The following is a 16,109-nucleotide window of genomic DNA, read 5'->3' on the forward strand; positions in this document are numbered from 1 at the left end:
TATTGGATTCAAACCTTCTTGAAAATATTAAAAAACTGTTCTTCATCATAGATAAGGAGCTACCACAAGCATACAACACCCAAATAGAAAATTCAAAACTTTTGGCTATAATTTATATCAAACGGGTTGTAACACCACGTGAATGATGATACAGACAGCGCAACATATGATCTACTAGCACATATGAACTGATAACTAATGGATAATAGGTTGCTGAAGTTAGCTAATTTAAACCCTATTTGGATTGAGGTTTTGGTGGCTTCAAAACGCTCCAGTCCACTTTCTTGCTCTTCGGTTTCTTGAAACCATTGCCTCTTTTATTGCTCGGTGATGGATTGTCACTGCTTCTTGGGGACTTGTTTGGACGGTTTCGTTCCTCAGAGACTACCTCAGACTGTTTTCTTTTCAAGTCACCATTTGTTTCCCGACTTGGCTGAACCTTCGAACTCTCCGGTTCACTGAAAGAGGATACATTTTGACTAGTTACAGTTTAAAACTTTAAAGAGAAGCAAAATCCGAAATGAACCAAATAATGGGTGGATAGGTGATATCAATAACGACTTCATTTGTCTCAAAATTAGATGATCAGTCAGACAACGGATCTCCAGCATTGTTCTGTCCGGTAAACTAATTTTGTTGAGAACCAAAAGGAACATATAAGCGAAGACTGAAGAGTACAAACCTAAAAGACATTTTCCCTCCATTACTGCTAGAGCTTGTGGGAGTCGCATCTGTTTTTCGACCGTTTACTGCCTCTTCATTCAATTTCTAAGGAGAGAACAGTTTTATTTCAGAAAGCTGAAAGGGAAGAACATCAATCGCAAATGATTCCAGGCCACAGCGAGACACACACACACTAACCTCGATAGAGGGATTGAAAGACTGAAATGACATGCGTCCTGACAATGCTCCCGGCTGAGGATCCCAGTCTGTTATGACCACGCTGCATCGAAAAACAAATCACACATTAGAGAACACTACCAAACACATAACACCAGAAACTGACAACTAACAAAACTATTGAATCACGATTCATGTACATAGGGAAGTCAGAGTACTTGAAATTGACTAGACAGTTGAAGTAATCAATCAAGAACCCAAAAAAGCAAGAAAAAAGGGTAGACAACACATACACAATGTCCTCATTCCCAGTAATCTGATGAAAACAAAACATTAAACATCAACTAAGAAAAAGAAAAAGAAAAAGAAACGGTACCACTTCTTTGCAACAGTGCCGAGGGAAGGAAAATCCCCATTAGGCTCTTCATCAACCTTCTTCTTCTCTACTTTCAGAGCAGACCTTTGCATAAACTATAGCCAAAGAGCATCAATCATTCTTTGTTCATGAACCAATATAATTCTCATACGGAGATGAAGAAACAATAACACGTATCTTGTCTCTCAGCCAAAAAAAAAAAAAAAAAAAACAGATTACCCAACTCGAATATCAACTAAGAGCTACATAATTAATGCAATTTCTTCAGTGAAAAAATTGCAACTTTAGTCCCAAACCAATGGGTTTGGTGTTTATTTCGTATATACGAGCTTAAAATTATAGATGCAAGCCAACACAGACCCTAAAAAACAAAATCCCAGCAGAATAGAGCAAAAAGTTCAAATTTTAAGCTCGAATATACGAAATAAACACCAAACCCTTTCTAAATCATCCAGTAAATTCCTTCAATTTCAAGCTCGTGGAGATAGAGATAAAGCGCGGTCATGTTACATATCTACAGCTATTACTAACTACAAAGAAAGAAGAAAAAATTAAAAGACAGTACCTTTAGATTTTTCAGAGTGCTACTAATCTCTCTCTTCGCCATTGTAGCTTTCTTAAAGTCACCAACACGAGATTCCCGGTACCGGAGAAGAGGAAATAGCTCGAGTGTTTTCGTTTTTTTAGGTTTAGATTTCCGATTTGAAGCTCCGCCCCACAAAAAAAAAAACAGATTTTTAGGTCTAACTGATAAAAACCTAACCGATTCAAACCGTACCAAATTGAAATATTTTAATTACCAAACCAAGATTACATTGGTTTAGTCTTTTTGGGAATATATATATATTTGATTCGATCTTGTCTGAACTGAAGGCATATGAGATAATGACCAATCAAACAGTCGACAGCTGAACAAACAAAGACACAAAGTCAACGAAGCCCAACTCTTCAGGAGAGAACCAACGATGGATTATCTTGGGATTGATCTGAGCTGCGCGATAGGTTCTCTCCGGAGCGGTGAGTTTCCGACGAAAGATTGTCTTCTTCCTCTCATCTCTAAGCTGCTCGGTTACTTCGTCGTCGCTGGTTCAATGACCGTCAAGCTTCCTCAGGTTAGTTAACTCAATCAATCAATCAAAGATTGGATTTTTTTCAAGCCTAATTCCCAAATTTGATGTTAATATCCGTAAATTGAATTGGACTGTGTGGTTTGTAGATAATGAAAATCGTGGACAGCAAGAGTGTAAAAGGTTTAAGCGTTGTAGCATTTGAGCTCGAAGTGGTTGGTTACACAATCTCACTTGCTTATTGTCTTTACAAAAAGCTTCCCTTTTCAGCTTTTGGTGAATTAGCTTTTCTTTTGATCCAAGCTTTGATCTTGGTGGGCTGTATCTATTACTTCTCTCGACCTCTCTCTGTAGCTACTTGGGTCAGAGCGCTTCTTTACTTTGCTTTAGCACCAACTGTGTTAGCTGGTAAGATTGATCCTTTGCTATTCGAAGCTCTTTATGCTTCTAAGCATTTGATTTTTCTCTCTGCAAGAATCCCTCAGATTTGGAAGAACTTTAGAAACAAAAGCACTGGACAACTTAGTTTCTTGACTTGTTTCATGAACTTCGGTGGAGCTTTGGCGAGAGTTTTCACCAGCTATCAGGCGAAAGCTCCACTTAGCATGTTTATAAGTTTCTTTATCGCAATCGTCACTAATGGAACTATTATGAGTCAGATTCTACTGTATCGGTGCAAAGGAACAGAAGAGAAGCAATTGAATGATAAAAAGGTTTTATGATGATAGTCATATACTACTTGGCTTTGTAATAGAGATTAAACCAGATGTTGCAATTGTTCAATAAAGTAAGTTTGTTTACATTACTACTCCCATTTCCGCAGTCTCACAATGTAATCTCAATCAAAGATTTGAATTACACTTATTTTTACTCTTAAAGGAGTGAATAGTTCAGTATTGTTTTTACGCTATTTTGTTTTTACTATTGGCTGTGAAGTGCATGCAATTGAATGCTAGTTTAAGCAATGGTTTCAATGGCGACTTTTTGCCTGGTTCTAAGCTCCTCGCCTTTTTCCTCACCAGCTTCCCATAGTTCAGGAAGAGCTTCACGAATGTTGTGAATATGCTCCAATGCCATATCTACTCCTTCCTCTCTGTGTGAGGTCCCAACCTAATAATACAAAAAAGTGAGTGAGTTTTAAGATTGACAAGTTTTGTTTTAAACTTGTTTGTATCTGCTTCTTTTACTTACCCATACTGTGTGGAGACCCACGCGTTTCCCGGTTTGTATGTTACGGATGCTGTCATCAAAGAACAACTGAAAAAAAAAAACAAGATATTTGCAACTTATTATTAAGCTTCAGTTATGAATTGGTTTAGGTAGAAAAACAAAAGCAGTTAATATTTTGCTAAGTTCTTACTGTCTTCTTAGGATTGATGTTGGCCATCTTGAAAACCTGTTCGAATGCTCCTTCAGATGGTTTGCATACAACTGGTGTCTTTGGGAGTTCGACTTTGGGGTCAGGATTTGCCATGTAACTGATTATGTCGAAGATTTCTCTAGTTTTGGTATCATGAGGAGATTCAGTCTTGGTGATGGGGTTCAGAGTCTCGAAAGATATGACTTTTTCGAAGCAGCCCTCCAGGCCTAGCCTGGCAATGATCTTGGCTGCATGAGCCTTGTCTGCATTCGTGAAGACCTATGGAAAGAATAATAACAATGGAAGATCAGATAAGAAACTACTCAGAAACCACATTTAAGAGCTTAGCATCAAGGAGTTAAACACATACAACTTTGCGGATAGGCAAGCTAAGAATAATATTCCTCAAAATTGGGTCAGGCTTCAGTGTTGCGTATGGCAATCTCCCATGAACAAAACTGTAAAACAAAGGAGATAGCTCAAGTTCCAAACACCTTTCAAAGACATGTAAAGAAAATATGAAAGACAGTTTTAAGTTTAATACCTGTGAAAATCATCGTAGTCAAAGTCATAACCCACGGCCTGAAAGAATCAACATCAGAAACGAGTATTCAATAACAAGATTGAATGATATGGAAGATTGTTACACAGTGTGGTGAAGGAAGATACCTTGAGACCAGCCATAGTAGTTCCATAGATTTTATAAAGCGAGAGGCACAGTTCTTGGACTTTAGCTTCTTCAATACCAAGTTTCTGAGTCATATACTCTAAACAACAACAACATGTCAACAACAACAATCAAACGTTAAGCTATAACAAGAGCAAGCAATCTTGCAGAGAAGAACAACTAATAAGAGAAATCGAACAGACTCTTTACCTTGAATGTTCGTTTTCACTTGCATAGCCAAACCAGAACTGAGAGGGTAAAGAGTATCATCTATATCTGTTTGATTACAGTCAAAAAACGAAAATAATTATTACTAATCAGAAGAAAAGGTTAAAACTTTAAACCCAAATCTCAACCACCAAATTTCAATAAACTAAACTAATATTCAAATCCAAATTCTAAAAAAAAAAAGCGTCTTTTTCTCTTACCAAACAAAAGACAATCATATTTGGCTTCAGAAGTTTGCTTAAAGTCTTCCTCGTACGCCATTAAGATAATTCCAAATCACACCTGAAACAAAAACCACAACCAACTGGATCCAAACGTCTCCAACACACACGTTTCACAGAAAGTTCAAAACTTTGACATACAGATCACAAAAGATTATACATTTCATAGTAATGCTTAATTAACATATCAACTCATTCACAAACAACACGTTGAATTAGTAGGAACCGTGACTAAAGAAATGATACAGATCGAATCATACACACGAACATGCAGAGAAGGAATCTGAAAACGAAGAACAAAAGATCAAATCAAAATGAAGAAAGTGGGAACCTTTTTCTTCTAATCAATGAGAAACTTCAAAGAGAGAGAGAGAATGGGAATGTATAATAAACGAAAACGTTTCAATGGCTTCTCTTCTCTTTCACACAGTCTCTAATGGACACATCGATTGGTTCTCATTAAATCTAGGGACAAACTCATTTTTTCTCTCTCACTCACTCACGCGTCGTCATCTACGATTTCTCCACGTGGTTGTTTGCTTTTCTCCTTCATAAAGCTAAACGAATAATACGATGACACGCGTATTGTATGAGAACCGACCAAACACGCTTTTTTTTCTTCAAAAATGTATCGTGCGCTTTAATTTATTGACCTACCTTAAATTCGGTTTGGATTATTTTTTTAGCTGATGTACCACTCTGGTCCGCATGAACCGGACACACAACTTGAGATAACACATATATATGTTATATCAAAAGTTTTGTTTTTTTTGTCCTCCTCATTTGTAACAGCAGTGACCAAGTTTTATGCATGGACCACACCCGATCGTGCTATAAATATCGAAACGAAAGATGTCCAATATGTTCCACATATGTATATAGTATTAAGGATATGATTAGTATCATGACCGTATGTCAAGGATACGATTGTATCATGATCGTATCATCTCGTCAATGCCTCAATATCTACCTTCTTTCTATGTAACTTATTCCATAAGTAGCTTAACCTAGAACCTTTCTCTACTATCTACTATCTGTATAAATACGATTCTGTAATCACTATTGTCGATATATCAAAACACAACACTTTTACATGGTATCAGAGTATAGCCGATACTTTTAGATTTTTCTTTCTCTCAGCAGCCTCTACTTTCTCTCCTCTCTTTTATTCAGATCCGTTTCTTATCTTCTCTCTCTATTCCCAAATCTACGTCTCATTCCCTTCTCCTGTCTCTCTATCATGGCCGCTGCTGAAGTTGTTGATCTCACTCAAGGTCTCCTCAACATCAATATGATGAACATCACCAAACTCACCTCTACCAACTACATCACATGGAGTCTCCAAGTTCACTCTCTCCTCGATGGCTAAAATCTTGCTGGATACATTGATGGCTCCTCCCTCCCACCAGATCAAACAATCAACTCCACCGATCCACCAACTCCAAATCCAGCCTATGCTATGTGGAGACGCTAAGACAAGCTGATCTACAGTGGGCTTTTTGGCACTCTCTCCCCTGCTATTCAATCTTTGGTTTCAAAAACCAAATCCTCTGCTGAGATGTGGAAACATATCTCCTCCACCTATGCAAATCCCAGCTGGGGTCACATCCAACAGCTCCGTCTGCAACTTAAACATGCCTCCAAAGGTGAGAAGTCCATTGATGAGTATATGCAGTCCCTTACCACGAGATTTAACCAACTTGCGCTTCTTGGCAAACCTCTTGCTCATGAAGAACAGCTTGATCTCATCCTCGGTGGACTCCCAGAAGACTACAAATCTGTGGTTGATCAGGTGGAAGGTCGTGAAACTCCTCCGTCCATCGTCGAGGTTCATGAAAAACTCATCAGCAAAGAAGCTAAGATCCAGTCTCTCTCCCTGACTACCTCTTCCACCGGACCAATCTCCGCTCACGTCACCACCTATCATCCCAAATTCAATTCAGGGAAACAAAACCAACATCAACCCTGGAACAACAACAATAACAAGCAACAACATCAACAATCTCGTCCAGAAAATCGAATGACAAAAGGCTACCAAGGCAAGTGTCAAATTTGTGGCGTGTTTGGTCATAGCGCCAAAAGGTGCTCTCTTTTTCATCAACCCTCCTATGGCTCTCCACGAGGTCTCCTACCATCTCCATTCCGTCTGTGGCAACCTCGCGCCAATCTTGTTGTTGGTCACTCACAACAGTCAAACCCATGGGTTCTCGATAGCGGAACTACCCATCACATGACCAGCGACCTTGGAAATTTGGCGCTGCACCAACCATATCAAGGAGACGATGTCGTACTCATTGGTGATGGTTCAGATCTCCCAATATCTCACACTGGTTCCCTGTCCCTACCCTCAAACTTTAAGCCTTTATCTCTCACAAATGTTTTATGCTTGCCTCACATACACAAAAACCTCATTTCCGTATATCGTCTTTGTAACTCTAACAATGTCTCTGTTGCATTTTTCCCTGCTCACTTTCAGGTGACGGATCTGATTTCGGGGGTCCCATTACTCCAAGGCAGAACTAGAGGCGAACTTTACGAGTGGCCGGTTTCCCTATCCACAATCAAATCTTTCTTTGCATCGACCTCTTCCAAACCATCTCTAAAAGACTGGCACTCTCGTCTAGGTCATCCTTCCCATTCCATTCTCAAAACTATTGTTTCCCGTTTTTTGCTTCCTCATTCCCAATCAGATTCACAGACCATGTTGTGTACTGATTGTGCTATCAATAAAAACCATAAGCTTCCCTTTTCTCAAACCTCTCTTACCTCTACTTACCCTCTTGAAATTATTTTCTCTGATGTCTGGACTTCCCCAATTATCTCTGTTGATAACTTCAAGTATTATCTCATCCTTGTTGACCACTATACACGATACACTTGGATATACCCTCTCAAGACCAAATCCCAGGTTCGAGAAACGTTCATCACGTTCAAGTCACTCGTAGAAACCGCTTCAACACACGGATCGACGCCTTATACTCTGACAACGGTGGAGAGTTCATTGCTCTCCGCTCATTTCTATCCACTGTCGGGATCGCTCATCTAACCTCACCGCCACACACTCCGAACACAATGGGATCTCTGAACGGAAGCATCGGCACATCGTCGAGACCGGCCTATCTCTCCTAACACATGCCGGAATGCCAAACAAGTATTGGACCTATGCCTTCGCCGTCGCAGTCTATCTCATCAATCGTCTCCCTACGCCGGTGTTGAACATGGAAAATCCTCATCAGAGGTTTTTTGGAACAGAACCGAACTACTCCAAACTCAGAGTCTTTGGTTGCTTATGCTTCCCTTGGCTGCGACTGTACACCAACCACAAACTCGGAAATCGCTCCACTCCCTGCATATTCTTAGGCTATTCTCTCTCACAAAGTGCGTACCTATGTCTCTAGCAAAGTTCCGGTCGGATCTACGTCTCGCGCCAAGTCAAATTTGATGAGAACATTTTCCCCTTCCTCAATTCCACTCCGTCTAAATCCACAAACCTACAATCGTCTCCCTCGTCTCCTCCACATCCACCTGCCATCGTCTTACCTTCTCCACCCCCTCTCGCCTCTCCACAACCGACTATTTCTCCACCACCGTCACCACTCGTAACGCCACCTCCGTCACCACTCGTAATGCCGCCGCTGCCGGGACTTCCGAGCTCCGATCTTCACCAGCCAGTGGTCATGGAAAAGGACAACACCCAAGACCGTGATAAAGTTACAACCGATGATGCTGAACCTCAACCTCTTCCCCGAAATACTACGACCACTCAAACCGATCCGACTCCTCCTCTCAAACAATACACCCGTCGTCCCAAACCCACAGGCCCACCAGAACAGGCCCAACCAAACCCAAATCCAATATTATTAAACCCAACTCCACCAAGCCTAAATCCAATATTACCAAACCCAACTCCACCAAACCCGACTCCACCCTTTCCCACTTCGAAACCTCAACCCCGACCTGCTCCACCCTTTACCTCCTTGTTTATGTTGATGATATACTAATCACTGGGAGTAATAGGACCAGTATCCAACAGATTCTTAACTTGCTTGCCAACAGGTTCTCTGTCAAGGATCCTGAAGATCGCAACTATTTTCTTGGAATTGAAGCACACCGCACCCCCCAAGGGCTTCACCTCTCACAGCGGAAATATATCATTGATCTTCTCCATCAATACAACATGACTGATGCTAATGCCGTTCTCACACCGATGGCATCTTCACCAAAACTTACCCTCACGACTGGTAACACTCTCTCGGACCCTTCACCGTTTAGGAAACTTGTTGGCAGCCTCCAGTACCTAGCCTTCATGCGGCTTGATATTGCATATGCGGTCAACCGCCTCTCTCAGTTCATACATCGCCCAACCGATTCACATTGGCAAGCTGCTAAGAGAATTCTACGCTACTTGGCTAGTACACCAACACATGGTCTCTTCCTCTCCGCAAAAACACCGTTAACTTTTCATGCTTTTTCATATGCAGATTGGGCAGGTGATTCCCATGATTATGTGTCTACCAATGCATACATTGTCTACTTAGGCAGCAATCCTATATCTTGGTCTGCGAAGAAGCAAAACGGTGTAGCTCGCTCTTCGACGGAGGCTGAATACCGATCATAGCCAACACTACAAGTGAGATACGATGGATATGCAACCTCTTAACTGAACTTGGGATTCGACAAACAGCTCCTCCAGTGATATACTGTGACAATGTTGGTGCCACATTTTTGTGTGCCAATCCAATGTTCCATTCAAGAATGAAACACATCGCCATCGACTATCATTTTATCAGAGGTCAAGTGCAGAATGGTCTCCTTCGGGTAGCTCATGTTCACACAACATACCAGCTTGCGGATGCACTCACCAAACCGTTAGACCGTCAACGGTTTCTTCACCTACGACACAAAATTGGAATGACAAAAGCCCCTCCATCTTGAGGGGGGATGTTAAGGATATGATTAGTATCATGACCGTATGTCAAGGATACGATTGTATCATGATCGTATCATCTCGTCAATGCCTCAATATCTACCTTCCTTCTATGTAACTTATTCGGTTATTCCATAAGTATCTTAGCCTAGAACCTTTCTCTACTATCTGTATAAATACGACTTTGTAATCACTATTGTCGATATATCAAAACACAACACTTTTACATATAGTATATATAGATCATTACTCTTTTTATACACCGTTGCAGCAACGATATACGATGTATCTTACTCTTAGTATCTATGTGGTAACTATATATGTATGTAAACATCTTCACAAATTTAAGTAAACATGTACATGATCAAGCTTCAACAGAAGTTGCAATAGAGATCTGTGCGAGGTAACTGATTCTTTCAGAATCCTTGTAGTTGTTGCTGCTGTTGGATTCCGACCATAACTCTGGTAATGCTTCTTTCATGTTGTGAATGTTTTCTAACGCGTAATCACTTCCATCCACTTTTTCTGATTTACCGACCTGTCATAAATTTTAAAATGATATTCAGTGTATAAATCTTGGAAATGTACATGTTTGATGAGGTTTATTTCTTCTAAGAGTTCAACATGTTAACCGGATCTTATCCATGACTTTTATGGTTTGGATGTTCCGGATACTGTCGTCGAATAATAACTGTAGAGGAAACACCGATTGATATTGAGTATGAGATCAAATACTGATTAAGGAAAAACTAAAATAAAAAAAAAATAAAACAATGTCTAGTTATTATGTTAGTTTTTTAAGTCATCATCAAATCTTACGGCCTTGTGAGGATTGAGCTGTGCAATCTCGAAGGCTTTCTCGAAAGCATTCTCGGCTGGTTTACAGATAACCGGATTCTCGGGAAGATGACCTGTGACACAAGAATTCTCAGCAATATTGGTCTTAGGGTTTAAGGTCTCGCGAAACTTATGATTCTCTCAAAACAGTCTTCAATGCCGAGTCTTTTTAGAGCCTTCATCACATGAACATCATCTCCATTTGAGAACACCTTAAATAAATAAACCAAAATCTTATTAAACTGAAATTTAAGCTATTAGAAAAGAAATAGGAAAAAAGAAGAGAAAAGATAAAACAATACCAATTTTCGAAAAGGTAGACTAAGAAGTAGATTTCTCAGAACCGGGTCCGGTTTAAGGTTTTCATAGGGTAGTCTCCCATGAACATAGCTGTGGTACTCGTCATTGTCGAATTCATAACATATAGCCTAAATAAATAATCAAATAATTAAAGTTTTGGTTTTACAGTAAGTAAGCCAATGAAACAATTCAGGTGAAGTTTGGAGTCGTCAACTAATACGTATGTGATTATGTGGTCATCCAATATATGTTCCTAGTAATAAATTATTAGTCATTTTCTTGCTTTGATTAACAAAAATATACCGTAAGGCCAGCCATTGAAGTTCCATATGTTCTATAGAGAAGTTGGTTTAGTTCAACAACTCTGTCTTCTTCTACTCCAAGCTTTTGAACCATGAATTCTGCCAAAGGACGGTTCGTAAATTTCCAAGTGTTTCCCTAATAAACATGTTAAATTAAAAAATGAAAAAGACTAGCTAGTACCTATGATGTTGTTGGCGCATGCTTCTGACAAAACCGGAGCTTAGAGGATATAGAGTATCATCCAAATCTATTGGAAAAAACAAACAATAGAGATAGATCAATAAAAGAAATTTAATTGCTTGCATTTTCTTAAATTTGATCTAACAAATTAGACATCACTTCTTCTTACCAAAGACAAGACATTCATATCTTGGTGTGGAGTTGGTCACGAATTCCATATTTCTCTTCCAAACTAGCAGATTCAAAAACAGAAGTAATGAAAATCAAATTAAGAAAGATCATTTGAAAATGCAATTCTGTTTGCAACCAACAAAAATGAAAAGATAGAGGAGACATTAATGCTAGATGAGGGTATTAAAAGAGAGAAATTACAAGATTTTAGAGAAATGGTGATGAACTGATGAAGATAAAATATTTGATGAAGCGATTTTGATAACACAGGTATGTATGTGTTTATATAAGAAACAAGCTAATGCGCGTTATAAGCTACGTGAAAACCAAAGTCAATAATAGCGTTCGACTTTTAGTTGTTGCAATCCAATAGTACTTATTAATAGTACATAGTTTAATTTAAAGAAGAAAAAAATAAGTCGTTCTCATAATATGGGGAAATAGTTAACCAACATTATTCGTTTGCTTGACCATATGTCACGTTTTCCATATTACTCAAAATTATTTTATAGAGTGGGACATCTTGAGATTGATCTTTTCTTGTCAAAATAAGTACACTCACGATTGTTGGTTTAATTACTTATATATATATATATATATAATTAACCCACATGACCCACATTCTACATTTTTCGCAATCAATGCAAATGAAGCGAGTTTATTTATACAAAAGTCCATCTTGGCTGACAAAAAAAAAAGTCCATCTTGTAAATATGGTGTAAGATTTTTTTTTTTTTTTTTTTTTTTTTTCAGTTGCCGCCTCTGATTTTACTCGATCTTTAATTTATAAAATTTCTGTAGGATTTCGTAGTACATCATGTTGTTGTTTTTGTATTGAGTTATTCCTCAACTATTTGATTTCCCCGACCATTTTTGGAGATATCATCTCAATCATCAAGATCTGTCAGTCTCGATGCAACAATATTGTTATCCATATATGCACATGTTATCGTCAAATCAGGGAGGGAAAGCAATTACTCGCGACGACATCGACGTCGACCACTGTTTTCACGTGACATTAATTTAGCTTTTCTTTTTTTTTTTGGACAAATTCTTTAGTTTTTGCTAATCAAATGATTTGCATAATATACGAGCCGACACCAAAACTTTTTCAAAATGCTTCGTCTGCCTTTATTTTGTTGGATAAGGTAAAAGTATTTCTATTCCTAATCAAGTTACGATTAGTATAAAAGGATAAGGACAAGGCTTTGATTATGAGTTATCTAATACAAAGGTCTTACTATTAGGAATATGTTTGGTTTTAATATAAATAAGGATGTTGAGATGTGACATACCTTAAGAGAGTTTGTGAGATTGAGAGCTTTAGTTTTTGAGAGAGTTTTCTAAAGCTAATAAAGAAAAGTTGTTCTTTATATTTCTTGTTTACAAAGCAGAGTTCTTATATTTGAAAACTATAAGAAAATGGGAGATCTTACCGTCTCTACCGTCAAACCAAAAGAAGGAGGAGGAGGAGCTCCTTCTATCTCGTGTCCTATGATAAACATAACAAACTACACCGTATGGGCCATTAAGATGAAGATTGCACTTAAGGTTCATAAGGTGTGGGAAGTTATCGAACCTGAATCTGCAACAGAAGTTCTTGACGATGAGAAGAACAATATGGCCATTGCTTTGTTGTTTCAATCCATACCAGAATCACTCACCCTACAAGTCGGCGAACTTGATACAGCTAAGAAGGTATGGGAGGCAATAAAGGCAAGACATGTGGGAGCAGAGAGGGTTAAAGAAGCTCGGATGCAGACACTTATGGCCGAGTTTGATCGTTTGAGAATGAAGGATTCGGAGAAAATTGATGACTTTGTGGGAAAGTTATCAGAAATCACATCCAAAATTGCTGCACTTGGAGAAAGCCTCGAAACACCAAAGCTGGTGAAGAAATTCTTAAAGTGTCTTCCACGATCTAAGTTTATTCACATGGTTGCCTCACTGGAGCAAGTGTTAGATCTTAACGCTACAAGCTTTGAAGATATAGTTGGACGCCTAAAAGCCTTTGAAGAGAGGATTCAGGAGGATGAAGAATCACAGGATGAACAGACCAAGCTGATGTATGCGAACATGGATAGACAAACAAACTACAATCCTCGTGAGTTTAATAGTGATTTCAGAAAAAGAGGACGAGGAGGAAGATTTTCTTACAGAGGAAGAGGTCGTGGACGCTTCAGAGGTGGACGTGATTTGTCTAAAATAACATGTTTTCGCTGTGATAAGACTGGACACTTTGCCTCAGGCTGTCCCGATCGTCTACTCAAGCTACAAGAAGCACAAGAAGAAGAAGGTAGTGATACACAAAACGCTGATGAGCTCATGATGCATGAGGTTGTGTATTTAAATGAAGAACGATGTATTCCAAGCAAGTATGAGACAAATACCAGAGAAGAAGATATCTGGTACCTTGATAACGGAGCTAGCAACCACATGACTGGAGATCAGAGGTACTTCAATCATATTGATGAGTCCATTACTGGCAAGGTGCGTTTTGGTGACGACTCACGGAAAGACATTAAAGAGAAAGGTTCTATTGCCTTTAATGATCTTAATGGAGAATCGAGAATCATGACTGATGTCTATTACATACCGGGCTTGAAGAGTAATATCATTAGTTTGGGGCAAGCCACTGAATCAGGCTGTGATATAAGGCTAAGAGGAGGAATCTTAACAATGCGTGATCACCGGGGAAAACTTCTAGCTAAAGCAGAAAGGTTGATGAATCGGCTTTACAAGGTGCATATGAGAATGAGAGATGCAGAGAGAGTGAATCTGTCCAGTGTGAATAAATCAAGCCGATGGCACGCAAGGATGGGACACGTAAATGCTGACACATTGAAGTCTATGAGTGATAAGAAGCTTGTTATAGGAATTGCAGAGGTAAATTTCGAGAAGGAGATTTGCATGTCATGTTTACTTGGTAAGCAAACTAGGAGAATGTTCCCACAAGCTACGACATATCGAGCAAGCAAGATGTTGGAACTGGTACATGGGGATCTCTGTGGTCTGATAACTCCAAGCACCATTGGCGGTAACAAATACATATTTGTGTTAGTTGATGATCATTCAAGGTATATGTGGACAACTTTACTAAGAGAAAAGGGAGATGCTTTTGAAAAATTCAAAAGGTTCAAACAATTAGCAGAACAGGAGTCAAGAGAACGCATACAAACATTCAGAACAGACAGAGGAGGAGAGTTTGTTTCTCAAGAATTTAATTTCTTCTGTGATAATGCGGGAATCAAGAGGCATCTCACTGCTCCTTACACTCTACAGCAGAACGGAGTGGTTGAGCGATGTAACCGAACCTTGTTGGAGATGACTAGAAGTATCTTGAAACATATGCGGTTGCCAAACCACTTATGGGGAGAAGCTATAAGGCATTCTACTTATCTCTTGAACCGAATAGTCACGCGAGCCCTTGAGGATAAGACACCGTATGAAGTTTTTCGAGGTAAAAAACCAAATGTTGAGCATATACGAGTGTTTGGTTGTTTAGGATATGCTAAAGTGGACAAGCCACACCTAAGGAAGCTTGATGATCGGTCTCGTATGTTAGTTCATTTGGGAACTGAACCAGGATCCAAGGCTTATCGGTTATATGATCCACAAACCCGGAAGATAGTAGTTAGTAGGGATGTAGTATTTGATGAAGCCAAAGGATGGAATTGGGGTGAAGACTTTACAGAATCAGAGAGTAGTGGAAGTTTCAATATTGCGTTTGGAGAATTTGGTACTCACAGAATTCTCGATGAAGGAGAAACAGAGCAAACAGAGCAAGTTATTGACTCGAGTACTGAAGTCATCGAAGACTCATCTGATCATGTGGAACCTAAAACAGAAAATGCAGAGAATGCAGAAGGTCAAGTAGTCTTGAGAAGGTCTTCTAGACAAGTTGCAAGACCAAAATACCTTGATGATTACATCTTGATTACTAGTGAACAGTGCATGCTTATTGCAGAGGAAGAGGGAGAGTTATTGCTTTTAACCTTAGACGAAGAGCCAAGAGATTTTTCAGAGGCAAGCAGATCAACGGAATGGGTTATAGCTTGCACAGATGAGATTTGCTCGATTAAAAAGAACCACACATGGGACCTTGTTGATCTACCTGCTGGGGTGAAACCAATTGGCTTGAAGTGGGTTTTTAAACTCAAAAGAAACTCTGATGGAAGCATTAACAAACACAAGGCACGACTGGTTGCTAAAGGGTACATACAGAAGCACGGGGTAGATTTTGAGGAAGTATTCGCTCCTGTTGCTCGACTCGAGACCATACGACTGCTCATTAATCTTGCGGCTTCAAATGGCTGGGAAGTACATCATCTTGATGTAAAAACGGCGTTGTTACACGGTGAGTTACAGGAAACCGTTTATGTTGATCAGCCAGAAGGTTTCGAAGTAAAAGGAATGGAGAACAAAGTCTATAGACTTAACAAAGCTTTGTACGGTTTAAGGCAAGCTCCAAGGACGTGGAACAACAAGTTAAATCAGATTCTCTGTGAACTACAATTTAAGAAGTGTTCAAAGAAGCCGTCGGTTTATCGGAAGAGTGTTGATGGGAATCGACTTGTGGTAGTTGTGTACGTGGACGATTTATTTGTCACAGGTACAAACAGAGCTGTTATC

General features: G+C 39.3%; 3 protein-coding genes, 1 long non-coding RNA gene and 1 pseudogene across 6 annotated transcripts; 1 reads left to right on the forward strand and 4 right to left on the reverse strand.

The window, feature by feature from the left end:
* Window positions 1–2: 2 nt before the first annotated feature.
* Window positions 3–2,070, reverse strand: LOC104726529 (uncharacterized). The gene is made up of 5 exons (XM_087470891.1): window positions 1,782–2,070; window positions 1,217–1,311; window positions 862–943; window positions 683–768; window positions 3–458 (listed from the first exon to the last, which is right to left on the reverse strand). Exons 1-5 carry the CDS (start codon window positions 1,821–1,823, stop codon window positions 236–238), a joined length of 528 nt encoding a protein of 175 aa, XP_087327017.1. The 5' UTR covers window positions 1,824–2,070; the 3' UTR covers window positions 3–235.
* An 8-nt stretch (window positions 2,071–2,078) lies between these two features.
* On the forward strand, window positions 2,079–3,193 carry LOC104726533 (mannose-P-dolichol utilization defect 1 protein homolog 1). The gene is made up of 2 exons (XM_010445404.2): window positions 2,079–2,328; window positions 2,433–3,193. Exons 1-2 carry the CDS (start codon window positions 2,182–2,184, stop codon window positions 3,003–3,005), a joined length of 720 nt encoding a protein of 239 aa, XP_010443706.1. The 5' UTR covers window positions 2,079–2,181; the 3' UTR covers window positions 3,006–3,193.
* Window positions 3,035–5,276, reverse strand: LOC104726532 (uncharacterized protein C24B11.05). 2 transcript variants are annotated; one of them, XM_010445403.3, is made up of 9 exons: window positions 5,091–5,276; window positions 4,739–4,820; window positions 4,521–4,586; window positions 4,313–4,410; window positions 4,188–4,225; window positions 4,014–4,101; window positions 3,644–3,922; window positions 3,475–3,540; window positions 3,035–3,393 (listed from the first exon to the last, which is right to left on the reverse strand). In XM_010445403.3, exons 2-9 carry the CDS (start codon window positions 4,797–4,799, stop codon window positions 3,241–3,243), a joined length of 849 nt encoding a protein of 282 aa, XP_010443705.1. In that variant the 5' UTR covers window positions 4,800–4,820; window positions 5,091–5,276; the 3' UTR covers window positions 3,035–3,240. The 2 variants fall into 2 exon arrangements, with proteins under 2 accessions (XP_010443705.1, XP_087327016.1); XM_087470890.1 differs by having other exon boundaries at window positions 4,739–5,276.
* A 4,733-nt stretch (window positions 5,277–10,009) lies between these two features.
* LOC104726531 (uncharacterized protein C24B11.05-like) lies at window positions 10,010–11,713 on the reverse strand (annotated as a pseudogene). Its single transcript, XR_015570409.1, has 8 exons — window positions 11,679–11,713; window positions 11,476–11,538; window positions 11,307–11,373; window positions 11,127–11,224; window positions 10,826–10,951; window positions 10,506–10,735; window positions 10,319–10,377; window positions 10,010–10,224 (listed from the first exon to the last, which is right to left on the reverse strand). The product of XR_015570409.1 is annotated as an uncharacterized protein C24B11.05-like (transcript).
* A 1,200-nt stretch (window positions 11,714–12,913) lies between these two features.
* On the reverse strand, window positions 12,914–15,826 carry LOC147935533 (uncharacterized). The gene is made up of 4 exons (XR_015570555.1): window positions 13,890–15,826; window positions 13,635–13,739; window positions 13,142–13,486; window positions 12,914–13,062 (listed from the first exon to the last, which is right to left on the reverse strand). It is a non-coding gene; the product is annotated as an uncharacterized LOC147935533 (long non-coding RNA).
* Between the last annotated feature and the right edge of the window lie 283 nt (window positions 15,827–16,109).

The sequence above is a fragment of the Camelina sativa genome, chromosome 11 (assembly GCF_030686135.1).
Source record: "Camelina sativa cultivar CO46 ecotype springtype chromosome 11, ASM3068613v1".
NCBI classification, from domain to species: domain Eukaryota; kingdom Viridiplantae; phylum Streptophyta; class Magnoliopsida; order Brassicales; family Brassicaceae; genus Camelina; species Camelina sativa.

Excerpts from the sequence above, each read along its gene's own strand:
- LOC104726529 (XM_087470891.1), bottom strand. The coding sequence starts at position 1,823 with ATGGCGAAGAGAGAGATTAGTAGCACTCTGAAAAATCTAAAG. Across the intron at positions 1,312-1,781 it reads GCACTCTGAAAAATCTAAAG|TTTATGCAAAGGTCTGCTCT; the intron begins GTACTGTCTTTT and ends CTTTGGCTATAG. Across the intron at positions 944-1,216 it reads GGCACTGTTGCAAAGAAGTG|CGTGGTCATAACAGACTGGG; the intron begins GTACCGTTTCTT and ends TTTTCGATGCAG.
- LOC104726533 (XM_010445404.2), top strand. The coding sequence starts at position 2,182 with ATGGATTATCTTGGGATTGATCTGAGCTGCGCGATAGGTTCTCTCCGG. Across the intron at positions 2,329-2,432 it reads TGACCGTCAAGCTTCCTCAG|ATAATGAAAATCGTGGACAG; the intron begins GTTAGTTAACTC and ends TGTGGTTTGTAG.
- LOC104726532 (XM_010445403.3), bottom strand. The coding sequence starts at position 4,799 with ATGGCGTACGAGGAAGACTTTAAGCAAACTTCTGAAGCCAAATATGAT. Across the intron at positions 4,411-4,520 it reads AGTGAAAACGAACATTCAAG|AGTATATGACTCAGAAACTT; the intron begins GTAAAGAGTCTG and ends GTTGTTGTTTAG. Across the intron at positions 4,102-4,187 it reads GACTACGATGATTTTCACAG|TTTTGTTCATGGGAGATTGC; the intron begins GTATTAAACTTA and ends TTTGTTTTACAG.